General features: G+C 41.4%; 1 protein-coding gene across 3 annotated transcripts in view; it reads right to left on the reverse strand.

The window, feature by feature from the left end:
* Positions 1-3,946: 3,946 nt before the first annotated feature.
* Arhgap20 (Rho GTPase activating protein 20) overlaps positions 3,947-27,948 on the reverse strand; it is an 87,817-nt gene continuing 63,815 nt past the window's right edge. For all 3 annotated transcript variants that reach the window (XM_028864939.2, XM_028864937.2, XM_028864938.2), the window contains exons 9-15: positions 25,937-26,125; positions 18,729-18,907; positions 17,504-17,665; positions 14,107-14,216; positions 12,447-12,636; positions 11,277-11,391; positions 3,947-9,718 (exon numbers count right to left, since the gene is read on the reverse strand). In XM_028864939.2, the coding sequence (XP_028720772.1) occupies positions 7,851-9,718; positions 11,277-11,391; positions 12,447-12,636; positions 14,107-14,216; positions 17,504-17,665; positions 18,729-18,907; positions 25,937-26,125 (2,813 nt within the window). In that variant the 3' untranslated portion in view covers positions 3,947-7,850. The remainder of the gene's footprint in view (positions 9,719-11,276; positions 11,392-12,446; positions 12,637-14,106; positions 14,217-17,503; positions 17,666-18,728; positions 18,908-25,936; positions 26,126-27,948) is intronic.

Raw genomic sequence — 27,948 nt, forward strand, 5'->3', positions numbered from 1 at the left:
CTTTAATCTGGGCTATACATTCTGCTGGAAGCCTATATAAGGACAATGAAAGAAGAAAGGGTTCATTCTTCACCTGCTTGCCCTTGCCTTGTCAGCATATCCATTATAGCTGAGACACCCAGGCTCGTGGGTCTGAGCAGCTACTAGATTCTTGGACTTGCCATTCACAACTAGTCATTGTTGATCTGCAGCCTGTAAGTCATTCCAATAATGAATGAGAGGAAGAGAGAGAAATTCATTCCATAAGTTCTGTGACTCTAAAGTGAAGAGTTTGTGATTAATTTCATTGGCATAAATCTCAAACAGCCTAGTGTAGACTCTGTCATGTGGATATTAGTGTTAACTCTAATGAAGATATATAATGAAAAGGAGCAAGCTGAGCAAGAAAAAATATTTGTGGAGAAAAAGGGCCCAGAAAGTGGAACGGAGCTAAATTTTCTGTTCAAAGAAATTAATGGATTAAGAAATGGAATAAAGTGAGTAGTGACCTCAGGGCAAGATTCCACCCAGCTAAATTTCCAATTTGTAAAAAGGAATTAGAGCCAGGTGTGGTGGGGCATACCTATAATCCCAGCACTGGAAAGGTAGAGGTTGGCAGATCTGAGCCTGAGGCCAGCCTGGTCTACAAAGTAAGTTTCAGAAAAGCCAAGCTTAGGCAGTGAAAGACAGCTGGAGAAGATGTATTTGAACAAGGGGGCCATGTTTCAGCCCCAACAAGCAGCAGAACCTGTCTGCTTTCGTCACATGGTTCTGGCTTTAGAGTTAAGGATAGATGAAGGGAGTTACAGGATAGAGCCAATGAGGCCAGGTGTGTGTCAGGGGTGTCCTTGAGTGGAGGCCTAGTAGAGAGGCCATTGTGTGAAGCTGTGAACTTGAAGCCTGATTGCCTTGGAGAATCCAAGATGTTAGAGATGCCAGAGTCATAGGATATCTGCTAAGGAGAGATGCTAACAGGGAGTAGAACCAGCCCAAGAGAAAGAAGTGTGTTGCAGTCAACCAAGCTGAAGAGAGTTGGAGATCTGAAGAGTGTTTTATCATCAGACATGGAGCTACAGAGTTTTGAATTTGCCCAGCCAGTTTTAGGTCTTACTTTTGTTTAGTATTTCCTTGCTGTGTTCCCTTCCCTGCATTTTTGGATGGTAATGTATATCCTGTGCCATTATATGTTGGAAGTATGTGATCTGCTTTTTGATTTTGATTTTTACAGGGGGAACATAGTTAAGAGATTGCTATGCATCTCAGAAGAGACTTTGGACTTTGAAACAAGTCTGAGACTGTTATAGACATGGGGACTTTTGAAGTTTGACTGAATGCATTATGATATGGCTATAAGCTTTTGGGGGCCAGGGAGTGGAATCTGGTGATTTGAAAGAAAATAGCCCCCAAAGGAAGTAGTACTAGTAGGAGGTGTATCCTTGTTGGAGGAAGTGTGTCATTGTGGAGGTGGGCTTTGAGGTCTCTTTGTTTAACTTCCTGTTGCCTCTGAGTCAAGATGTAAGGACTCTCAGCTCCAGCACCACATCTGCCTGTATGGCACCATGCTTCCCGCCATGTTGATAATAAACCTTTGAAACTGTAAGCAAGCCACTTCAATTAAATATTTCCTTTATAAGAGTTGTTGTGGTCATGGTGTCTTTTCACAGCAACAGAAAACTCTTAAGACAGTCTTTCACCTTGATAGTTGGTTTATCCCTATGGTTTTAAGCCATTATGGTTGGAACAGTTTCTACCATGTTCATTAATAATATCTAGGAAAACAAATAGTTTTTATGCTGATTTTTCAGAGTTCTGATGCAGTACTTGGGTTATTTGATGTGTGGGGTAATTTGACTTCCTTTTCCTTATTGGTATTTCTTTCATTTTTTTCTCTTGTCTTACTGCTGTAGCTAAATATTTTAGTATTTTAATGGAATGAGTGGAGAGTGGAGACACGTCTCCAGATTTTAGAGGGAATATTTTGTCCTCCTCATAACCATGTTGATTATAGCTTTCTTTTTAACATAATTTGTTATGTTCCTAGTTTTTGCAGGTCGTTTATCATGAAGGATATTAAAACTTTTGTCAAGTGCCCTTTTCTGACTCAGTTAACATGGAAATCATGTAATTCTATCTTGTCTTAAAATATATTACCTTTGAGTATATTGGGTGAGCTTTGTATCTAGGGAGTAAATGAACTTAGTTACGATGTGTATAATATTCTTAATGTGTTCTTGAATTTGATGTGCAAGTATTTTGTTGAAAAAATTTACATCTATGTATGTTCATTAGATCGGTCTGTATTTTCCTTATCTAGTTTTGTTACCATGGTAATGATGTTCTATTGAATTAATCTGATAGCATTTTCCCCTTTCTACTCCAGTTTGCATTTTGGGAAGTATTGGTTTTGGATCTTCCTTAAGTCCAATAGAATTTTAGCAGCAAATCTGTTCAGTCTTGTGCTTTTTTTAAAGGCAGATTATCCCAGCATTATTATTTTACACACATGTGCACACACACACACACACACACACACACACACACACACACACTTTATTCAATTTATAATTCAATTTTAGAGATTTATGTGCTTTGCTGAAAATATGTAACCCATGGCTGTTGGAAGTTTGTAGATCAGTTCAATCCAACTGAAACAGTATAGCTCTAAAGTTTTTGATTTTTGCTGAATTTTGTTTAGACAACCTATTGAAAGAGGAGAGTGGGCTATTTAAATCATCTGCTCTCACTGTGTTATGGCCCATCTTACCTTTATGACTTGCTGTGTTTGTCCTGTGAAACGGGGAAGCTGTAACACCAAGTGCAGAGGTTCAGTCTTCTGGATGAATTCTTATGTGTAAAGGATGCTGATCTCTCTTCTGAGTTGTTTCCATTTGAAGTCTACTTGACCAGATTTGGGAAGAGCTGTGTGATCTCGTTCTTGACTCCCATTTGGTCAGTTGATTTCCATCTTTTGACTCTCCCCTTCTGGTGTCTCTCCCCCCCTCCCCTTCGCACATCCAACTAAAGTTTTAAGGACTTCAGAGATAACACAGCTATACAGCTGCAGTGTGCTTCAGACTCTAGCCCACCTGTACCTTTTAAATGCCGACTGGAGACTACTACACTTAGTGTCATTACCGAGAGTTGGCCATTTTCTTTTTTTGTTTTGTGGGGTGTGGACTAGTTATTTGCTGATCTAGTCTGTTGGACTTGGTGCATTACTTCCCGGCTCTCCTTTGCTCATCTACTCCTTTCACAAAATACTACTCTTTTCTGTGCTCTGGTGGATGAAACTTCCCTCTGTGTAGTTTTCCTCTTAAGCATTTTCTTCCTGCTGGCTTAAACGGATTGCCTTACTTTGTACTTTCCTTGAGATGTTCTTATTTCTCTAATAATTTTAGATGCTTTTTGTTGGTATACTAATGACTTCAGATACTTCTAGGGTGGCTCTTTCCAGCTGCAGTTCTAACCTTGACTGTGTCTGGACGCAGGTAGAACATTCCCTGGGTAGCTACTGCTGACCCTGTTCTGGAGTAAATAACATGCTTTTTTTTTGGTGGAGAAAATCCCATTAAGGCTGATTTCTCTTTTCTTAACTTTTCTCTAATAGGGACTCCTTTTTTTTAAAAAAATTTTAAATCCTGACTCTTCTACTCTAGTCTCATAGATGGTTTCTAATGGTTGATCTTCTTGAAGTCTTGCTCTTTGAGGTCTCTGTGATTCTCTTTCTTGGGTTAACTCATCTAGGGCTTGCCTAATGGGTTTGATGTGCCATCCAGGAAACTTATTAGCATTCACATATTTTGATATTCTATGCTCACAATTATTCCATTGGGGGGGAAACTATAAAATATTTCCTTACACTTAAAAATTGTAGGCAGCAATAATCTTGGTTCCTGGATCTTGTGGAGAAGGAATAATTCTTTATAGTACCCATTTTTATTTTCTCTGAGTAACAGACTATCTCAGAAAGTTTTAGCCAATTTATTCAGTTCTTACACAAGATGCTGCAGATAATTTCTAAATTTAAGTTAATTGTAATCTAAAACACAAATGAAAACAAGTAGTATTTAAATCTTAATGTCTACAAACCTGTATCTTATATTGCTATGTGAGGTAAAAAAAATCTAAACACTATTTTTACTTTGACAAGTGAAAATACTGAAAAACACTTTTAAGTCATCTAAAAATGTATATGTGCCCGGATGTTGTCTAATAGGAACACAAAGAACAATATGCAAATCCAATAGTATCAACAGTTTGCATGTATAAGCAAGATTTCAAAACCAAAGTTTGCAAATTAGACCTCAGACTAGAGCCTTCTGCCAGTTCTCCTAGAAGAATTCACATTGTACAAAGATGATTTTCAAGGGGTTTACTGTATTTAAAAAGGAAAAAGGAAATAACACAACATGAAGGTGGCTCAAAAACAGAAGGGCTCAGAGTGGGCAGCCCAGACCTTGAGAGATTTCTTCTTTTCAGAGGGAACTTTGCTTATGAGAGGACCTCATAGCCAAAATGAAAGAAACTGAAGCAAATGCTTTACCCAAATTTATTCACAGTATAAAAATTACTGGAGTATTCTTTTTAAACAGAAAGAGCTTATTGGGTTGACAAACTAGAACCTTCTGATTCAGTGTTATGACATGCAAAGTAGACTATAAAGAAAATAGTTACTAATTAGATTGAGTCCTAATTAAAAGTAAATTTCTGTTTCTCTAAAATTTAGATAGAATTTATTGTGTGTGTGTGTGTGCGCGCACACACACACACACACACTGCAGAAATACAATTAACATTTGTGAAAATGTTTTTTTTTTTTTTTTGTCATTCCTACCTACCTTGTGAAATACATTTTTCTAGGTTCTGAATCCCTTTGAAACAGTGGTTAAATTTATACAGAGACCACTCGATAAACCTCAGGAAGTCAGGGATATAGTAGTCATGAGAAACATCATACTGCATAAATTACCTCAAAGCACAGATATCCTGGTGTGTGTATAAAGTCAACTGGGTCTCTCATCAGAACGGTCTAAAAATAAAAGAAAATCTCATACACACAATCAAACTGAGCTGATATTTCTTTTGGCATATGGACAAACTAGTCCACACCACTCTAGAAATACAATGAAAAAACACAATTTCTGACAAAATGAGGGACTGTTATGTATAAAACATAACTTACTTGGTAAACAAGATTTAAAAATATAAAAAGGAAAAACAATTTTCACTCCTTTTTCCCCCTAGAAAAACTATGAGTAAAAACTTAAGGCCACAACTCATTATGTATGAAATGTTCAACTCAAAGGGAGCTCAGGCTTGCTGAGCAAAAGAACTCTCCGCAGTCAGTATTTCTCTGTGGGACTGTTAACTGCAGGATGACATTTTATTTAACAGACAGCATGGACTTTGTACATGCCCATTATCAGTGCCTTGAAAACCAAACAATTTAAAAGTTAGCAGCAGTTTCTGCAAGGTACAAAAATACACATTTGTTACATAACACGGTAATAAAATTTGTCAAGATATATTATACAAACTCATAGCATTTGAGATAAAGAATCAGTCTAATATATTATAGATTGATGGAGTCTAATAAAATGACATGTCTGTCTTCAAATCATATAATACTTTACAGCAATATTAACAGACTATTCACATTGAGTATCATGGGAGCATCTAAGGAAACAGAGCCAGAATGGTTGATGGAGAACCTTACCAACTATTTTCTTCTATGCTTCAAACTGGGTGGACAATTTTCTACTGGCCATTATGAAAGGAAAAAAAAAAGCCAGAACTCTTTAGTTTGCTCAGGAGGCATTCTTCCAGAGAGACATTCTAAGCCATAAGATCTTCATTCACATCATGCAGTTCTGACAGTAGTGTGCCCTAAAGGGAAGGGTCGTCCTGCTAACTTTATATATTAATACCACAAAAGATACACATGGATACTTAGGAGTCTTCATATGGAAGTGGTTGGTTACAAGGTGGGATCGAGTTCAGAGCTGATTGAGATTGCCAGTGTCATGAAGGAGCTCTTTGGACACAGAGTTCTAAAGGATAATTATGATAGGGCAAACAGGGCTGTGCCCCTGAGAGGTAGGTGGCACTTCTGTAGTTAATACTTAGATGGGTTCTTGCCCTACAACTGACAAAGTGATGTTTGGGAGACGGGAGCAACATCTGCCATGAGTTTCCTGGTGACTGGTAGGGAAATAATTCGGGGATAAGCTAGTTTTTGTGTGAAAAGTCCTTTCTACAGTGGATTCATGAGATCATATAGACTCTAGGCAACTTCTAATAGGTGGTAAGTATCTCAAATGAAGGAGGATGCACATCTATTTTTGGACATATCCCTCCATTTCATCCTAACTGACAAGATCTTACTCTTAAGGAAGGAGACATCCTGGTGTAGCCTTGAAGGTAAAGAGAGGCGAGAAATCCATGATAAACTTCTGGGGTCTAAACTTTGAATATTTATGAACCACAAACCATTTGGAAAAGTTGGAGAACTTCGGCAAGAAAATCTAAAGACAGTGACCATCAAAGACAGCTCAACAGGTTCTACTCAATAACCTTCCATCCCGTCAATCTCTAATCAATAGCAATCTATGGAATGAAAGGATAATTGACAATTGTTCTTTTGTTCCTCTTGGTTGACTGTAATCTAACAAGCAGTGATACAGAGGAACATCTCCACAGAGATGCCAGATTGAGAATTGATACTCGTGGAAACAGATAGGCAGGGTTGCTGCAGGAAACTGCCATTAATCAAAACGAGGTGTGATTGATAGAGAAAAGTGTCACGTGGTAACCTGCCATTGAAGCCTAAGTCAGCGGCCTTTTCTGTGACATCTTAAGTATTGAAGGATCCAACTTTCTGATTTGATACATCTCTACCCACATTGTCTTACTGACATCAGCACAGTAAGAAGCCTTTCTCAATTACATAAATGTTGCTACCAACATGGCACAGAGCATGGCATCTCTAGTTTCTCAGCAGCCTTGCCTCCAAAATTAGTCAGCCTGGGAAAATTGCAAAATCATTTCTCTAATTCTTATATGGCTACTTGTTTTCTACACTACTAAAGCAAATGTTGTCGGTGGATCCCTTTGTAAGCAGGGATAAGATACATTTCTGAACACGTTTAGCACAGGCGCTGTGAGGAGGACACCAAAGTGAGCAATCTTTCCTTCTTTGTTTGTCTATCTACATTTCTGAAAGATGTGGATCAATCCGACCCTAACAGAAAAACAAACAACTAACCAAGCCACCCACTTGCAAAGCTGTGCTGTCATGGTGTCCATAGCTCTTTAATCACTAATTTTCTCTACTCTGCCTTTATCAATGAGCTGGTCCCTAAAATGACCCTGTGAAGACACATGACTGGGAAAAGCCATGGACTTAGATCCAGGGACATGTTTTCCATGATTTCCTTAGTGAATGTACATGCTTTTCTGAATGACTCAGTGGTCCCTCTCTCGCCTCTTTGTTCCATGGCATAAAGATGGCTTCCCTCTACTATTCTCTTGGTGGGTCACTGATCTTCATTTAAGGTACTCTGGTCTTTCAAGACAGTGAACTCACAGACCGCTGACACAAGCAAGCTTAAATGAAGGACACGTCTTCCGTCCTGTCCGCATCCTAACAGCTCAGAAAAGGACTAACCCACACTGTAACAGGAAAAGCCTTTCAGAACTTTATATGATGAGACTTTTAACCAACACAGAAACTGTCATCTTAGCAATGATTGTCCTTGTGCTACCTGCCCCGGGTGTCTTAGGAAAGGGGTCATACTAATTACTGTCTTTGTTTTGATTAGCCCACTTCCTGTTCTTAAAGATATCAGATTGCTTATTTTGATATCAGATTCTTATTGCAGGTAACTGTCTTTGGCTAAATGTCTTTCCTCATCATCGCAACCTGTTGGAGGCTCTGCACCTGGGCTGGCCACATCCTCCACAGTCCCAAGATTTGCTGAGGCTTCTTCCCAGGGGCTGTCAGAAGGGTGCTGCCCTCCACTCTCTTCTCCCTCCTGCAACATCACACAAAGCTTGAGTCTGCTCTCCAGCAGGTGGGAGGGAGAGCGGGAGTGGTGCTCTGAGTCCTGACAGGCAGAAGAACTGCACCCATGGGCTGTCTGGGCAGCTCCAGGTCCTTCATCCGCCCTTAGGCATATGCCCTCCTCACTCTCTTGCAGAGAGTCAGCCTCTGGAGCACCAGAAGCATGTGGAGGTGCCTCCAAAGGTTCTTTCAGGGAACAGGATTTCCTCTCCTCTGGTCTGGCTGCCTTTGTTTTCTTTTTGAGGGACCAGTTTTTCAAAGTGACCAAACCACTTCTCAACCATGCGCTGGGGTGAAGAGTTACAGAATGCATTTGTGATGGCTGCTCTAGGGTACCTTTTCTTAAATAAGCAAGATGGCTGCTGGACTGCCCCATGGAGGGACCAGGCATTCCAGATATGAGGCCAGGACCGTGAAAGTCAGGAGACAGCTCTTCCTGTTTTCTCTGAGCCTGAAAAGTGCAATCTATTGGAGAGGAAGTTTCGGTGGGTGTAAACACAGAGTGTTCAGAGATCTGAGAGAAAGCGCTGTCCTGGGAGCTTACTGATGAGCCGGATGGGGACGTGCCTGGGGAGGATAAACTAGAATAGCTAGCCCTCGGGCAAAGGTTCAGTCTTGGGGGCAAAACCTTCTCAGTGCTTTGGTGTGTACCACTGCTCTTGCCCACCTCAATCCCCATGACCAAACTCTGATTAATGAGCTTCTGCCCCTCAATTTGCAAAGATTTATGCCTTTTGAGATAATCCTCTTCTCCATGCAAGAGGCCTGTCTCACAGCTGGTTTTATGTTGTTTCTTTGAATAGATCCCCCTGAGATAGGACAGTTTGTAGTTTTGGTCCTCTATGCTGGGTTCTGAACAGCGCCGATGAACCCGTGAGCTCTTCCTGGCGTCAGCTGTGTGTGGTGGGGAGAATCTGCATGTATCTGCATCAAAGGGCTGCTTCCTGGGATGATCCTGGGAGGACACGTGACTGTAAGATGCCACAGAAATGGCCACCGGCTTGGACTTAGTGAAAGATGTCACTTGATTTCCTTCATGACCAGACAAGCTTTTCTTCTTAATCTTTTCATTAGTAGCATTTTTCTTGCTGATGTCAGTGCCTGTGACTGAACTCTGTTTAAGACATGTCTTTCCCCCTTTCTTCAGGGTCTGGGTCTGCTTTAGATAATCTTCATCCTTTCTGGAAAGCACGGCATCGCAGCTGGACTTGCGTAGCTTTTTCTGGTAAAACTCCCGGAAATAGGAAAGCTTTGTGTCTAGAGAGTCAATGCTGGGCTCTGAGCAGCGCCGGTGCCGCCGCCGCAGGGCTTTCGGGGCATCTGCTGCAGCTGCAGGCAGGCCGCTGGCTGTACCTGGGCCAATGAGGGTCCTAGTGTGTTCCCCTAGCGAAACCTTCCTGTAGGCTACGAAAACATTCACTGGCTTGGACTCCAGAGGTTGTTTTGTTTGAATGTGTTCATCTTTAGACTGATCTAAGTCAAAATCACTCAGGGTTAAAAGGCCTTCTACCTCAGGCTGTTCAAGGTCATAGTCACTGAGGGTTAAGACAGAGTCCATGCTTCTGCTACCCTGGCCGAGTTTTTTTACCAGGTCACTGCACGGAGCATCAGCATCCTCATTGAGCTCATTTTCCAAGCTGTCGTAGGAGGAGTCATTCATTTGGAAGCAAGACATATCTGTGGGCAGAAATGAAACCATGGTCAACATTCTTACAAATCCAGCCTGGGCTATCTTTAAAGGAAACCATGCTGGTTCTGTGTTATTTTCATGTGTAGAGTTCAAATTTATACCTTCAAGAAGGAAAGGATCTTTAAAAAATGTAAAGTTCTGTGTGCTGAGGGAGTTGGCAGCACAAGAGGCCAAGGCATGCGTGAGGTCAGAGGACACCTTGCTGGAGTTCGTCCTTTCCTTCCACCATGCTGGTCCCTAGCAGTAGGCAATCAAACCCAGGGTGTCAGGCTTATGGGAGGTGGCAGTGGAGGTAAGTACTTTCTCCCTAAGCCATCTTAACTGCCTGAATCTTTCCATCATTGCAAATGTTAGTGCTGGAGGCAAAAATCTTCTAGGAGTATGGATTCACCTCAGTTTCTAATGAAGTGACTTTTTCTTTTTCTTTTTTTTTTTGGTTTTTCGAGACAGGGTTTCTCTGTGTAGCTTTGCGCCTTTCCTGGAACTCACTTGGTAGTCCAGGCTGGCCTCGAACTCACAGAGATCTGCCTGGCTCTGCCTCCCAAGTGCTCTGATTAAAGGCATGCACCACCACCGCCCGGCATGAAGTGACTTTTTCTTAAGGTAAGATTTTCTCAAAGCAAGAAATATGTCCTAAAATGAGGAAATAAAAGTAAATAAGCCAGTGTCAGGCAGACCTGGGTTTTGAGTAAGAGTCTGCCTTCTCACACGGTGGTGCTGCATACAGTTATACAAAACACACTCCAGTCTCTGTGAAGCCTTTCTAAGGCTCTTTAAAGTTAGGCCATAGGCTATTGCTTTGTTGGACTCTTAGGATGTTGTAAAGATTAAACATTGTTTATATTTTATAGATGAAGTACTGATGCTCGATGACACAGAACTAGAGACCGAAGGAAGCACAGTGGTAATTGGTGTCCTGGAATTTCTCTTATGGAAGTTGTATGTCTATGAATTCAGACTCTCTCCCCACCCCGACCTCATAGATGCTAATTGTTTCAAATTGGGTCACAGCACACTAGAATTCTGAGGTCTTAGAGTACACTAGGGATGGCTGGGGGGTAAGAAGCACCCCAAACCAGGACTTCCCTACTTCTCTGGACCTTTGATTCTAGTTTCAACAACAGAGGTTCTAATATATAGTAGAGTTCCTCTGTTTATTTAAAATAAAGATTCCGCCTTTAATCCCAGCACTCGGGAGGCAGAGGCAGGCGGATCCCTGTGAGTTCGAGGCCAGCCTGGTCTCCAAAGTGAGTTCCAGGAAAGGCGCAAAGCTACACAGAGAAACCCTGTCTCGAAAAACCAAAAAAAAACAAAACAAAAAAAAAATAAATAAAATAAAGATTCAAATCTCCAGTGTACAATTCGTAGGCCGAGTCCTCATCCCGTGTCTGTCTTAACCCTATCACACTGACCTATCAGCAGGCCCCCTGAGGAAGGACTGACAGCCCTGGGCCCCACTGACCCAGTCAGAGGCTCTGGGACAACCGGTCTCTGTGTCTTCATAGACAAATACCTAGTTCTTACCAAAGGTGTTCTTCTCCATACCTGAGGTGTGTTCTCTACTGTCGCCTCTCTCAGAAAGCTCCCCCAAGAGAGAAGTGATTTCTTCTCCAAATATCCTACAGCAATTTTCAATCAGAAATTGTATAAGAAGTGAAACCTGTGCCCAATGAAAAGAATTCAAGCGTTATTATTCATATAACTCTTACGTCACATTTCATATACACATCCTGTTCTTAGCCACAAAATGCAAAAGAATAGAGAAAAGCATTCAAAAGGGTATGAAAACCCCACTGCCAACTGATAATACTTTAGAGAGTAGTTTGGGCACAGAACTGAATTTGAATCGGCAGACTACAATTATCTATGATTTTGGTGCAACCCTAACATTTTATATCACTAGTTCCATCTTTTAAATTAGGGCAGTTTCAAGCATTCCCCCTCCATAGGGTATTTGGGATGGACAAACATACTTTGTTATTAAAATTTATCAACTATCAGTAGTAAACACTTATACAAGGATTTCTTGTGTAAAGGACAAGTTGCTGTAATTTTGGAAGAGGGCTCCTCTGTGGGTGTAGAAGGAAGAAGAGGGACAGGCAGACAGCAAGGAAACCTGGGCTACTTCTGACTAGTCCCAGCATGGCTCCCTACCACCCTCCTTAAGTGGAGGTGCTTAGGAGGAGGGGAGCGTTTACGAGGGCTCTGTGCTGCCAAGATGGAGGGGAACTGACCTATAGATCCTTTGCCTCAGCAGCTGAGCCATGCTGTGAATGAAAGGAATGGTACCCTGTACCCTTGACCCACAGCCAGGCCCTAGAGGGGTGGGATCTCAGTCTCTGCTGTGTCATTTAAAAAGGAATCACAGTAAGGAACTTCCCTAAGGATTGTGTGGCTGGCAAATGTTGGCACTGAGAACTGAACACTGGCTTGTCTGCACTCAAAGGCCCTGGTTGTTAAAGGAGGGCTTTCTTACCAGTTGTGGTTTGAATTAGTCCTACTCTTCAGCCTCCTTCAAAGGAAAAGCGAAGTAATAATTGATCTTTTTTAATATGTTCACCTTGCTATAGTCTACCAGGAAAGAAAGGTCAACAAACCCACACAAGGAAGTCTACTTAAACTATTACAGAAACTGTGTTTCAGCACACTGTGAATTTCAAATGTTTCAAAATGGGGAACTGAAGACTCAGGACATAAAATGAAAAATGTCATTACCTTTTTTGTAAATTCATTTTCTAGTTCTGGACTGGAGGAAGTAGGAGGCCAAAGAATGCTTGGAGCGATACACACTGCTAAGTTAAATGCAGTCATCTGATTAGATAAGGAATGTTGTTCAATGTTGTGTAATACCCCAAACAGATACCTTAGGAAAACAACATTGGCTCTGGGAAGCTGATCTAATAGCCTAAAGACAGAAAAATGCAGGACGTTTTATTAAGAAACGTGTAGAGACAGGCACCCTCACTTCACCTGCATGGGGAACCATGCAGATCAAAGCGGCAAACGGCAAACCAAGAGCACAGTGCAGATACACAGTTGATGGGTGGTGGTGTGGGGAGCAAGGGGCGCTTAGAAGGCAAGCACTGGCAATTATTTTTCATATCTTGTCTTCATAACTCAATGAAAATGTAGAAGAATGCATAAAATATGTTGCCTGTTATATTTCCAAGAAAAGTAGTACAATGTGTCTTAACTCAGACAACTCCTGCAACATTCTGTAATATTCCCAAGCAAACCCACAAAAGGCAACCTGATAAGATTAAAGCACTCATCTACTTCCAAGCAGGAAGGCAGGAGTGCTATTTCTTGGTAAGAATCCAAGTCGTAGCCATGAAGACTTCCAGGTTTGTTCTGGGAGCCATGCTCTCCCACTCAGATTCCAGAAGCAGTTGTGCCCCCAAACCTATCATTCTCATGTTAGTCAAGCTTATAAGTATTATGTTTTCCACTGTTTTTATTTTATGTAAGTGATAACAAGTTTTAAATGATCACTCAACAAAACATTTTTACAACCACCCAGCACACATTCTCGCTCTCACTCTTGCTCTCTCTCTCTCTCTCTCTCTCTCTCTCTCTCTCTCTCGCTCTCTCGCTCTCTCGCTCTCTCGCTCTCTCGCTCTCTCTCGCTCTCTCTCTCTCTCTGTGTCTGTCTCTCTCTCTCTGTGTCTCTCTCTCTCTGTGTCTGTCTCTCTCTCTCTGTGTCTCTCTCTCTCTGTGTCTGTCTGTCTCTCTCTGTGTGTGTGTTACTTTTTCTACCAAACTTGGGGCTTCCTGGAGAGAAGGGAATAGATCATGGTCTCTGCATGACTTCAGTCACCAAATAAATACACTAGGAGTCATCTAGTAAGGTAGATACTTCCTCTATATGAAGATTCAGCAACCAATGGACTAATGGATTTCAGCTTCTATCAGATTCAAATAACTAGAGGTATACAATATAATTATTTCATGTTAATAAGACTAGGGAGAAAAGGCTTGGGGTGTGGTTTAGTGGTAGAGTGCTTGTCTGGCATGCACAAGGCCCCAGGTTCAATCCCCAGCACTGAGAAAAAGGATAAAACAATGAAAAACAACTTAGGGGCTATTGAAATGGCTCAGCTGGTCAGGGCTCTTGCTGGCAAGGCTGATGACTTGAGTTTGATCCCTAGGACCTGCAAGTTACACACACACACACACACACACACACACACACACACACACACACACACACACACACACATTTTTAAAACAAGAGAGAGAGGCCAGTGACAAGAGAAGCAGCAAATATACAACTGTAATCTTGTACCCCATGTATCTGATAACTGCCATTATTTTAATAGAAAAGCTTATAACATGCAAGTATTTTAAAGTGTTTTTTCAGACTCAAAATCATTACCTTTGAATTATATTAATTTTTTCTTCATCGTTTCCTTGGTCCATTACACAGACCCAGTGATCATACAGATCTGATGAAAAAATACTTTCCGGGATATTTCTCAGAAAATCCTAGGTGGGAAAAAAACATATATTTGAATCATTCTCATGCAAAATACATGTTGAAAAAAGAGCCCTGTCAACTCCGCTGAGCAGTGTACATGGAAGCATGTAAGTTGACATCTTTCTCGGGACAGATTGGAATAATCAATTCTGGACTAATGTTGAAAAAACAGAAGGCACCCTATTCAGTGGAAACTTCTAGCCTGTAGACATTTTAACAAACCAATGTGATTGGATATGGCACTACACCACCTCAAATCCTTCCCTCTCCCTTTCTTTAAAATAGCAACTTCAAGGAAATGTACCAATTATCTGTGAGTGCTGTAATTTGGCAATCATTCATCCCACCCCTCTATATGTACTTATTCACAATGGCTGTGTACTGCTTGATATAGTTGGGATACAGAAATGAATCAAGCAAGTGGCTATGACCTTAGAACACTGGATTCCAGTGTTGGTGTACAATGACTCATTCTTATTACACCCCATGGAAAGGTCCTTATGTATCTGAAGAATAAAGCATCCCATAGCTGGGTTCCAGGGACGAGGGTCAGCACGTGTGCCTTGTGTAGAGGAAATGCACATATCCACATTACATTATCTTTTCTGCTAAGACCGCTGGTGGAGATGGGAGGAGAAGAACCAGACCATGCCACAAACAGGCTAGAAGCACAGGTGTTAGCTGTTTGGGTGGGGGGGGGCTCTTTGTTTATCAAAAGCTAAAAAACTGAATTTGGTTCTTGTAGAGCATTGGCATTGGTTCTGGGCCACCTGTCTCTGTCTCTTCTGGAATGGCACTAACAAGGCTCAGCTCGCAGTCTGATAAATCAGCATCAGGCAGGGAGAACTCAGTTTGGTGCCGCACCTGGCTAACTTCACAGGTACCTCTTGACACCACAGAGGCAGGTGGGAGTCTGAAATGAGGCATATTAAAGTCATAATTACTCTCTGCAGCTTTTAAAAGTCAACATACAACTTAGTGCTTCTGTATCACAGAAGCTCCGATAATGTATTAAGATGAATTAGCTGATTATGTGGGGCTCTCATTCACTGCTTATGGGTTCTGTTGGGGGCAGGAACAGACCCTTCGCTGCTTTGCATATGACAATGTAAAGTGTAAGTTGGCACAGTGAAGGCTGGTACGGAACTGTGATAAATGTGTCATATGGACTATTAAGAGGGGATAAGGGAAGCCAGTCAACTGTAACCAGATGTCGAGATAATTTTACAGACTTTGTACATGTGCTGCCTCCTTAACTTTTCCACCACCATTTTTGGGGTTAAGAAAGATGGACTGCCTCTGCCTTCCTTCGTTTTTATTCTTCAAGCACAAACGCACCTACACAATGTGACACAAACATACCCTCACAAAAGCTGCCTCTAGTTGTCATAATTCCAGATCAATCACAGCTGTGGCACTGAAGCTTTAGAAGGGGTAAAATCTGTTACTTCAAAAATGGGTTAGCGATTGTGAATCTCTCTTTAAATCCAAGTGGAAGAGGCACGTATGATCTGTCTTAAAGAAAAACATCATTGAATCTTCAACCCATGCTTGAGAGAGAACTTGCAGTGTGGCAGTGCACTCCCCACAGCTGGAGCAACATGTTATGAAATCAAACATCACAGGGGAGGCAGATGGGGAGTCAACTCTGAGTTACAACGACGGACTTGCTGTGTTCAATGAAATGCCTTCCTTCAAAACCAGAGCCTAAGCCAACAACTTTCTGGTTCATGTGGGATGAGTCTGTGGACTGATGAGCTTCCCTTGAGGTAGGGAGGCTCAGAGTCACACTATCCTGAGCAATTTTTGTTCAATGACAGTCTGAAGAGCTAACCTTATATTTAAGCAAAACCATGTAAGTAAAAAAAAAAATAAAGACCTAAATGACTTCAGACTTTTTTAAAGCTATGTACAGAAAAAATAAAACAAAGGCTCCAGCTTTATCTTTTTCCCTAAAACCAAATGAAGTAGATGGGAATAAAAACCACAATTACACAGTGATGAGATTTCACTTATGTGGAACCCACTTAACCAGAGTCTTCAATCATTGGGGCGATTTTTATCTTTCACTTGCTTTTACACAGAAAATATCCCCACAAGCAGAAGCACAACTCACTTAAGGCCATGCTTCTTTGGAACTTATTTAGCAGAGGATTTTAAGAAGTGTGGTGCTGTCAAGTAGAGAGCGAGGGATTTTTTTTTTTCCATAACACAGGCTGAATCTGCCTAAATTAAGGAGAGAGAGAAAACCCATTTCTCCGGAAGAAGGAAGAACTGACGGTACTTATCTGTCTTTGACATACCTGTCTAGTCAAGGTTAAGCATACCATGTATCTGTATTATCCTGGGACTGAAGAGTGATAGAAACCTGCACAAGAGATCGGATGGCCCTAGTTCACTCTCCAGAATGGTATTTGTTTCTGCCAAAGCCCACAGCAGAATTTAGACACAGCCCATCAAGAAACAACAGGGGCTCTCACAAGCCGTGGTGCCGACTCTATCAGCAGCTGGCCACTCAGCTGGGGCAGGGCAAGACAAGCCATGTCCACCCGATGGCTCAGATGACCCTGGGGCCTTCTCTACCCCTGACTCAGCGCATCCCAGCCCTTTGGGAAATAGAAGTCTGAGGTGGGTCTGCAGAGACTATTGCTGTGGTCAAAAGCTCTCCTCACAGCTTAGTTCTTGTTTCTTTTACAAAATGATAGGACATTTCTAAGACCATGGAGAAGAGAATATGTTAGAACTTTCTAACTGTGGTGAAGGAAGGTGCGAAGGCCCAGCCATCCCTGCTCTCCTGCTGGAGTGCGTGAGGAGTTACAGGAGCGGGTGGGTTTGTAGGGGGCATCAGCAAATCTTGTGTTAGTTTAAGGCTAATGTATCTTTATTATGGCAAAGTTATAAAACTCTTTCAGACGTTTAATACAAGTTCAGTTTTGAAAACTTGGTCTTCATTAGGAAGGTAGAGAGTGAGGAACTCAGAAAAGCAGGATGTTCGTTGTGGCAAATGTCCTCTGCGCGTCCTGGTGATGTTACACAGTTTAACTGAGGTTTGTCTTTGTGCCTGGGGTGGTAATGAGCTGACTATCATGAGGGAAAAACAAGAGTCTATCTGGTTGTTACATTACTGGTGTTGCCATCAAAGTTCAATACCGGCTTTGTGACGTTGTTTAACATTTTTTTTTTTTTTAATTCCAAATCTATCATGGTTCTTTTCAAGCAGAACTAATGTTAATAATGGAATGAATTATGCACCTAGAGCTAAGTCTGGGGTACACAGTGGGTGGCCTATCCTTACCTTTAGCACAGATGCTATCACAAAGATGGATTCACAGTCAAGGTGGACCTCAATTCCAGAATTCAGTTTCTCTTTTAGCTCTCTGCAGGATTTCATATTGGCCGACTGCCTGAAGATGCCTTTTGTGAGAGGGCCTTTTTGGTTAAGAAAGGAAAGCATATCCTGTGAGGAAATAAATGAAAATGGTACTTACACCCCAGCACAGGAGCAGGTACTAGCCTTCTGTGGCTGCCGGAAGGCCAAGGTATGTAAGCACTGAAGGACTGGAGCTGGAGAGCTAGATGGCCAGAAGGATTCAAATGATGTTTTTAGGACATAGAATGGTTATAACCAGAGACCAGGGAGATAGTACCCAGTCCAAGAAAAAGTGAGTTCATGAGACTTATTGTTTGACATGGTGGCTATAGTTAATAAGAATATAGTCTTAAAAGTTTCAGAGAATCGATTTTAGGTGTTCTCCAATTTTGCTTTCTATCTGAATGTCTTCTGCATCCAGTATAGAAGACAATGGTGTGTGGGGACAAATGGCCATGAGATCAGGAAGCCAGTTATGTCCCTGATTTCCCGTGCAACCTGGGCTGAAGTCTGAGTTTTACTTTTGAATTTATAGAGTAAGGATGATAACGCTAACTTTACTGTGGAGGATAAACAAGATAATGAAACATCTGTCATAGTGCCTGGCATTTATGGATGTGCAACAAGGCATGAGATTCCAGAGTGTAGTGGAGCAGACTGCTTAAGGGATAATGGAAACAGAACAAATCTTGCTACTAGTGACTATTTTATCTATCAACCGGAGACTATTCAAACTCAGTAGTTATTTTCTGTCCTATTCTAGTCACAAACAACTAAATACCAGAGACTATATCTTGATGCTAAACATGTGAGCTATAAACAAAACCGTGTTTAAAACCTTATAAAGCAGTAGGATGATGATTTCTGAACAACAGAGTTGGAGAATGGATCTGTGGATTTTCTGACGACATAGTTTGAGTGGAATACTATTGCTAGCTCATAACAAGTCGACTGGGTTCTCTCGTACTACATCTCCCTCAAGATTCTGCAACGAGGAAATCTGACTTTCAAGTTTTGAAGTAAGGGTGGAGATTGTTAGCTAAAGCCAGGGGGTGGTCACGAACTTTCCGTTTAGGGGACAGTCACACCATGCAGCATTTCCCCCACTGACTTCCCTCCCCACGAGTTTACAGACTCCAGTGGCACTTACCAAGATAGGTTTGGGCAGATTGTCATTCTCACAAATATCTGGTAAAGAAACTCCAAAGAGCTGTCCTGGCATAGGGGATGTTGGTGACATGGGCAGGTTGTCCAGGTGAGTGCTGGAACCCCGCCAAAAAGCCCAGTTGATGATAGAGCGCCTCCTTCTAAATGTCTTCTGGCCAGAATCTAAGAAGTGAGATCAGGAGGAAACCTGTGATTCACTCAGACTTCTTTCTACAGTTTGTTTTGTAGTTTACTCATTACACTATTTCAGAAGTGCTTATGGAGGTCCCTTGTTACGGACAGTGCTAGCTATGAAAGTCTATTAGAAATATTTGGCAAATTAAGGAAGAATCGGCTTCTTCTAATCATTTATGGGGTGGACCACTGGACTGCTGATTTGAGTTTTGACATTAAAATTTAAAATATAGAGAAGTTACATTTCTTAGGCTGCAGATGTAGTTCAGTGGTAGAGTAACTGCCATGCACAAGGCCCTGGGTTTCACCTCTGACACTGTACAACAAAGAAAAAAACCACTCCTCTCTCAATGAACTATAGCAACTTAAAGCAGAAAGTACTTTACATCAACACATATATTTATAAATTTAAAGATGAGACAGGCATTATAAAAAAGCTGAAGAGTGAATTAGGTTAAAATTAAAAAGTGAGAAAGAGAGGATGAGAGGATGGCAAGATCGAGGAGGACTGAGGGAGAAGGAAGAGGAGTCATTTTTGTTGTTATGTCTCTAAGAAACAAAGAATGCTTTGTGATCAGATGTTTCATTCCACTGAGAACAGAGACAAGAAGCTAACGTCTTACATTTGTTTCCCTTCTCAGTAACTGCAAAATTTCCAATGTATCTTTTTCAATACCCAATTTCAAAAAGTGTGTTTAAGGCAGTATAGATGCAGACTAGTGAGATCCAGTAGGCCCCAGGGTAGTGGGGTGGAAACATCTGGAGAGAGACCTATTTGGATTGGCTGGAAGACCTAGGGATTCAAGACAGAGGCAGCCACAGCCAGTGATAGGTAACAGCAAATACCAGGAAGGAGAGAAGCAGAGTGGAAGCCCCAAATAACCACAGGTAAAATCTGCTCACATCTCTGGATAATACCTAAAACAAGCATTCATGACACAGATTCAAAACAGCTTGCAATGAACTCAAATCTGAAGAGCCTTCACATCCACTCACTGTCCGACTTCCAGGGAGAGCATGGGGAACCAACTGGTCATCAAACTCTGGGTTATGGCATTTCTATTCAGAACTGAAGTTCTGCTGTCCAACACTGGCTAATAACAGAATATGGACAGGAGATAATCCAAGGAAGACATGGTCAGCAGTATCAAATGCTGCTTTCAAAGAACCCTCTGTATCATTTGCCTATGAAGTAACTTAGCGTTTTTTTCTTCAGAATAATCTACTTAAACCAAATATGAAATAATCCAAATTGTGGGATGGTAAACAAGTGAGCAACATTTTACCAAACAGCATCTTGACTATGGATCATCACCCATACTTATCTTTCTTAGGCTACTGCAAGTAGGAAGCACAATGAGATGTGAAATAAGTGCTCTTGACAATGGAGTCGGGAGCCTACTTCAAACTGCTGCTTCACACATCCATTTAGACTTTCCTGTTTCCTTAACTTGAAATGGAAAAAGATGTTACCTATCTGTCACAGGCCTATTGAGAGGAACACTATGCTTATTTTGAAAAAGCATTTGCCCAGGTCATGACTGTGGGCTCTCTGTTAAAGCTACCTCGAGACCAGGCTCCTCTGGGCAGAGAAAATCTCTTGTTTCCCATTTTTCCATGGGTTTAACAGCTAACAGGAATGTGCAGACATAAAAGAATATCATTACTCTGCTCAGCCATAGCACTTGCTTCCTGCTTTGATCTTTCTAACTTCCATTCCAAACAAAAAAACGAAACAGAGCAAAACAGGAAAGGGAACCAATTCTCCCTTAAGTCCAGGAAGGAATCTGCCTAGCACCCTGTGCAAATGTCCGTAGAAAACGAATGCCAACATGCATGTTGAGTAGTCTTCCTGTCTGGTTTGTACATTTTAACCCATTCTAAAACTGTCACATTTGATTTTTAGCTTTCACATGCTTAAGAATGTTCTATCACCAAGTAATATACCCAGCTGTCCTATGAATGCAGACAGAGGATAAAGTCAAAACTGAGTCATGAACTTAAATATTTTCAGTGACAGTCATCCTGTGTGTTGTGCAGAACATTTAGTGTGAGACTTCAGGTTCCCCAGGACTGAGGGAAAAATTGATTGAAGTTTTTTTTTTTTTTTTTTTTTTTTTTTTTAAGCATTTTAGCGCATACTTCTTTCTAAATGACAAAGACTGATGACAAAGGATACCATTGCCATTAAAAAAAAAACCACAGGGGCAATGTAAATATATAGTAATATATAGTGAACAAAGTGTAAATTTAGCTTTCCTAGATTTTCATGTTTACATTATAAAACTCAATACTAAAAAAGTAATACAACTTTAGAGTGTAATCAAAAGCTTTAACTAATTGTCTTCTGGCCATACAACTAAGTATCCCCTCCCCCACCAGTAGCACATTCAGGTAGAGGAACAGACTGACAGGAGAAAGGGTGTCCTGTGCTTTAGCATCTTCTCTAAAGGTCAGTTCACCTTCAGTGGGTCTGAGCAGAGGTGGGAAGTGACAGCTCCTTCAGGCCACACTCGGAGACCCCGCTTCCCACCCACACTGCTCACCCCAGTGTCTCCATTCCAGATGTAACTAAGCCATTCAACCTTCACGGAACTTCTGCTTTGTTCCCGACACCAAAGAAAAGACTTGGGACAAGTGTTCTCACCGTCTAAGGACACAGGGGAGCTTTTATGTGTTATACAGGGGACAGATAAAGAGGCAAAGTAGGGCTAAAGACATGCTTGAAGGGACAAAGATTTGTTAGCAGTGACACTGGGGTCTTGAGCTTGAGATGTAATGTTTACATCTGGAACCTTCCAATACAGTAGTAGAACTGCTCATTGGAGACTAGGGCAAGTTTCAGGGCTCTAATGTACTTTTTATCTTCTAAAGGAACTTTTATTTAATCTTTGAATTTTCAACTATATTTTAACTTTAGTGTTTTAGTTTTGTTTGTTACTGTTTTGAGACTAGAATTTTAAAGGTTCTTCCATAATGTGAACTCAATATACACAAACTTAAAATTTACAAGTTTTCATAATTTTTCCAAGTGTCTAAAGCCGGTTTAACCAACCTCCACTCCCTTTAGTGGGCAGGGACAACACAATCTCATGATTTGTAGTCGAGGCTAGACTTGAATTCTTAACACTCCTACCTCAGTTTCCTAAGAAGGGGATATTTTCCTTAAGTTAACTAGAGAAGGCCTCTCTCAGCAATGCAGATAGGGAGTTTCGTGTATCCAATTAAGGCTTACTTCACCCAGGAAGCATACAATATTAAGAGAAAGAAATTATCTTCCTTTGTTATTTCCTCATTAACCTTAGAAATATATTATTTTATACACGAGAGACCATGGTATTATAGCTACTTCCTAGGACTAAGCAATTTAAGAATTTGAATTCTGTGGACTTAAGAGACACAGAATAAGAGACATCATGTGAAATTGGTACATATGGTCTGATTCTATACACTGGCAATATATGCTGTAAAAGTATAGGTCAGGCTGCCGGGCTGATACGAATAAGAGAGAGAGAGAAGATGGAGAATTGTCCTGCCTCAGCCTCCTGATTCCTTTTGAGTTCTGATTTATACTAGTGATGAGTTGGGCCCCAGCAGGTGGGAAGGAAGGTGATGGAATCATATGGTCATCTTTTCCGTATCACAGTGAAGCTATGCACACTGAAAACAATCTCCACAGTGGCATACTGGCCCCACCCAAAAGACAGCAACAGCAGCAGTGAGAACATGGACAGTGTGGCCATCAGCTGTGGTGCAAGGAGGTCTCGTGTTCACGGGTGCAGACAGCAGGGCAGTTAGGTTTGGGGCTGAGGAGCTAGGCGAGGTTTCATTTCCACTTTCTACGCTTTGCGGTGCTGCATGTAGTCTGAGGAAGCTCATCTATCAACAGAATTAAGGAAATACTCAATAAAATGCTAAGTCCCAGGTAGAAACGGTTTGGTAACATGAATATCATCACACAGGCCAATAGTCTCATTTGTGGACTCTCCAGATGCTTTGCTGTAACATTCCTTAAGCTGTGATTCTCCTACCTCAGCATCCAGAGTGCTGGGGTTACCGATGTGCACCACCACACCTGGTTCTGATCTAAAACTGTAAGCAGACAAGTGCTCCAGTACAAAACCATCCCAGAAAAGCCATTCTGCAGACAACCTGTAGCAGTTACCTTCTAAGTTCACCTGATTCCAGCACCAGTCATTCTTCCTCCTCCTCCTCCTTTTTTTTTTTTTTTTTAAAAAAACTAACCCTTGATGTAAGAGCAAGGGAAATTTCCACATTTCAAAACCCATGTAGCTATGTGACTGAGGTGATTAATTTGCAATGAAATGTGAAGAGGCAATTGTCAAAAGAAGAAGGATCTAATAAAATTCTACAAATGCCATTCAAGAGAGAAATGTGCACAATTAAAATTGTAAACTTTCATAATGGCATTAGCATTTAGCAAAACTTAGTTGTGTGAAATGCTTTAAGATGAAATATAAAAATTCCATTATAGATAAGAACATTTGCATTCAACTTCTACGATTAGATCAAGAACTTCAAATCCCAAATAAGAAAAGTGATATATCTATCCCTCCAAATTTATTTCTTCTCACTGGCAGACACTGTGCTTGATTAGATTTTGAATCCTGCCAATAAGAAATTTGTGGAAATTACCTTTTCTCACATAGCATCCAAATAATTTTCTCATCATGCTATATCAAATAGATTACATACAGATCAAAATTTTCAGAACGTCACTGGCAATACTTTGTATGGCCAATGCATTTTACTATCGGGCCCCTTACAGAAACAACTAGTGAATTCCTAAACAACACTTCACGCAAACCTTCTACCTGCCCAAAACCCTCAACCTGCCCTTGCTGTTGGTAGCTGCAGAGAAGGTGATGCGGGTGCCTTGGGAGCACGGGCTTTAGCTGCTCTCTCCCTCACCTGTTTACCTCAAGCACAGAAGACACAAGCACCATCTTCCAAGAGAGAGGAAACGAGAGAATGCAAAACAATGCATGAAGACCCTTAGTAATTACTCTAATGAAAGAAAAGCATTTAAAAACCATGAGTTTAAAGGCAGAAGAGTGAGCATATTCTCCTTAGTTAAATTCTTACAGCAATTTTAAATTCAGCTGCTAAAAGAGCCATTAATCTGTCCATGCAGTCAGCAAGTATTTTACTGAGTACTTAAGATGCTGGAACAGAGACCAGTATCTGGCCTCCTTGTTTTTGTGGTTGAAATCATTGTCTCCAAAGCAGTACCTCAAAATGACCAAAGGATGTGCCCATCCAGCCTTAGGATACCAGACTCAGTTTACTCTTAGAGGAGAGAAAATGATGACGGATAAGATTTAAGTACGTTTGCACAGCTTGATGCTGGCGAGGTTGGGAAACCTGCTGTCTGATCTGTTGCAGACGGCAGTGAAGTCATCAGCAGACAGTGGCGAGGTTGACGTGTGTGTGTGGAGATGTGTATAAAATGGGTAGTTCAGATTGCCCAGCCAGTGTGAGTGCTTGTTTGAGGTTGGTTATTAGTGATGCCAAGCTGCCCTTCTGTATGATTTCTTCAGAGTGCTCAGCAGTCATCTAGATGGGTATGTAGTAAAGTGGGAGGGATAAGAGCGGAGGTCGCCTGCAAGAGAGACTGTGATAACTATGGGGTTCGGGCCACGTGTGGCTACAGAAGCATGCGGACGTAGCGGGGACATGGTGACATCGGTAGACTCGGTAGGTGAGGGGAAGGAAGAATTTGAGTCAATAGGCAAGGGGAAAGAGGAATATGGGCTTACAGACAGGAAAAGCGTAACGAGCAAAGGCTGTAGCAACAACAGAACACACCTTTTTAGCCCAATAAAGCAGAACTTGGGATGAAAACTGAGTTTTGCACCTGATGACTGCAATTATTTTAGAAACTTACAGGTATTTTAATATGAAAAAAAATCAAAGATTTTAAATGGGTTAGAGGAGGTCCAACTGAAAAGACCTTGGCAATGCATAATATTAACACTTAAAGCAAGAGAAACCTTTATAAGTTACTGATTTGTCACTTCCTTCTAAGTTTGGATAGCTGAACACACATTTTTTTTTTTTCTTAAAGTAGGGTCATTCAGCTGTGAGGTCAGAAATGGAGAAAAATGAAAAGGCGCATTTTCATGAATGCTTCAGTAAGTGAACACAGATGAAGAGTTTCATCCGGCACTCAGCTGATGCCAATAAGCTGTCAGGAGGAGGGAGGGTGGCCTCTGATCTCTCGAGGTCCATGCCTTCTCTTTAAACCTCTTACTCCTCGAACTTGTTCATTAGCAGAAGGCAATGTCACTATTCACTGGACCAGCTGACAAAGGCAGACATAGAAACACAGTATCAATTTCCTATCACCCTTATACTTTTGGGTTTCAATTTTCTTTTGTTTCTTCACACAGTCTTGCTTCAGACTGAGCGCTTTAGTGCAAGCCTGGGTCAGGGCAAATTATAATGCTCTTCTGTTGAACATCACAGTTACCATAATACAGCCTTTATTATGGGGTAGCAACGAGACAGCTATGTTCATAGGGAATTCATGTTAGATTAGCAGGCTAAGGGGAGACCTCGGTGGAAATCATATTAGTTTTCACATACTTATCAGGACCAAGATCCTGGTCAGGGCATCACAGTCTTCTGACACCCATCACAGACAGGCTCCCTTTATAATGTGACCATTTGGGGGGAGACACATAGTGGAGTGTCTGACAGCACAAAGAAAGCATTGAAGCACCTGCAGCATCGCCCGTGCCTTTGACTGCAGTGGGCACAAGGTTAAAGGGGAGAGGGGAACAGATTATTGTCCCTTGTCTCCAAGTCAGAGGCAGTAAAGCCTATTGCTTAGTTTATAGAGCCAGCTTCCAAAATCCCGTCTTTTCTTTTGAAAACTCGTATTGGCAAGTTCATCTGGGTGGAAGCTGGGTCTTTGCCTTTGTACTAAATTGGTGTTCAGGAATGCAAGCTTTGGCTGAAAGAGGGTTCTATGAAGGAGGGGAAGCGACTCACTGCTCAGTTGCTGGGCTGTCGCCAGGCGGCTGGGTTTCAAGATGAACTGGCACTGCATCTCTCGGGGCAGCTGTTCCATGAGGAAAGGCTCTTGGAGTTGGGATGGGGTGGCGGAGTCTTTTGATCCCTGGGTCAGAAGGGCAGTGTCTCGGAGATGGCTCATTTTAATTCCATAAGGATACTCATGCCCTACAAAGAGAGAAATCCAAATGCAGACTTCAGGCTGACTGAGCACCACCAGCAAGTGCTGCAGACTGGAGTGTACAGTGATTTACACCTGGGACATCTGGGATAAAGAATCCTTTTGTTCACAGAAAGATCCACGTGCCTCGTCTACAACTGGGGCCTCTGCACATCGCAGGTGGCTCTACCAAATCAGAGTGGTTGGCTCACAGCAGAGGAATGGTGAGAGAATGAAAAAATCTTCAAAGAGAAGGAGTGTAGACACCAGTTTATGAATTGCATAGTTGGCCTTTTCTAGGTTTGCAGCTAAGAGTATTTAAGAGTGTCTTATTTTCTCCCTTGACACCAAAGGATCTGTAAATCTTTGGTGATCTGTATTCTAAATCCATAATGGACAATATTTACCTTGGCTGCCATATAAGCATTGTATAGATCAAACAAGGAAACACTAGTTGGTAACATTACATTTGAAAATAGGGACAAAGACGCCTGTCTGGTAAGGATCACTACAACCCGGCAATGGAGCGGCGAGGCACTGCCCCCCTCCATTGTTCATGTTCCTTAACACGAATTTAGTACAAAGGTGTGATGGCTCATGCCTGAAATTCAACACTTGGGAAGCTGAGACAGGAGAATCACTGAGTTTGAGGCCAGCCTGAGTGCCATAGTAAGTGCAAGACAGGACCTGGGCTACCGAGGCCATGTTATAAAATAAAACAAAACAACAACAAAACCACCAGCACCACCAACCCCCAAAGATTCACCCTGACTATTATCTAGCACATCTGTGTGGGAGCCATTTTCTTATTCTGTTAGTTGCATAATTAGTTGTTCACAGCCCTGGGATTGGCTTCTCTGATTTGCCTCTCTTTGGGGCTGGTGTTCATAGAGTTGAAAGAACTGTAGTGGGTTCAGAAGACAGATGTAACAATGAATGGACAAACTAAGGAAAACCGAATCCTGTACATCTGACCATAACCCGAGTTTAGTTGGTTGGAGTCCAAGTAAACTCATTGCTGGGGTACAATCCTTCGATCCCACCATGATAAAGATCCTTTAAGCAATGATAGTACATTTTCATCTACAATCACTGAATGTAACTCAGCAAGCCTTTCCTTTGCATCTGATACAGGCATACAAGGCAAATGTGATACTGACATTTATACATTACAGCAACTTCCTAAGACTAAGGCAACACAGCCCCTAAAACAGCAATACTAAAAACGAATCTATAAAAATGATGACCAGTTAGTTCACGCTGCTTTGTCAATCATACTAGCAGAACATTTTAATTTCATAGTTTAGAGTTGCAGTACTCAGTGAAGTTTAAAGTAGATCTATGCCTAAGAGTCACAATCTACTTAGTTCTAACGTGTTAAAATTATTTTAAATATTTATTTTATTTTTAAATGACATTTCTTTGTTGCTTATCCACTTTTGCACACATGACAGCATTTCCAAGCCAACCTGTCTGAGGGAATCAGTTTTGCTCTCAGCATGGCATGGCAGATTCCTATTTACCGCATATCAGAGTACACAAACACCTCATAGAAAAGTTTGGTGTTAATTACTCAGATCACCGGAAACACTCAACCATTCAAGAGTAATCTCACTGACAATGGATTGTACAAAATGATGCATATAACACACATTGCACAGTATCCCACAGGTAAGGAGTGTTTTAAAATTGCTAACAAATTGTTGTTGTTGTTTTAGGATCTGAAACAGATACCAGACCTTATTTTAATTGCCCTATTTGTTAGAGTGAAATTACTAACCAACAAATAAGTTATAATCTAATGATCAATCATTCCTCAGAACAGTGGGGT

The sequence above is a fragment of the Peromyscus leucopus genome, chromosome 7 (genome assembly GCF_004664715.2).
Source record: "Peromyscus leucopus breed LL Stock chromosome 7, UCI_PerLeu_2.1, whole genome shotgun sequence".
NCBI lineage: Eukaryota > Metazoa > Chordata > Mammalia > Rodentia > Cricetidae > Peromyscus > Peromyscus leucopus.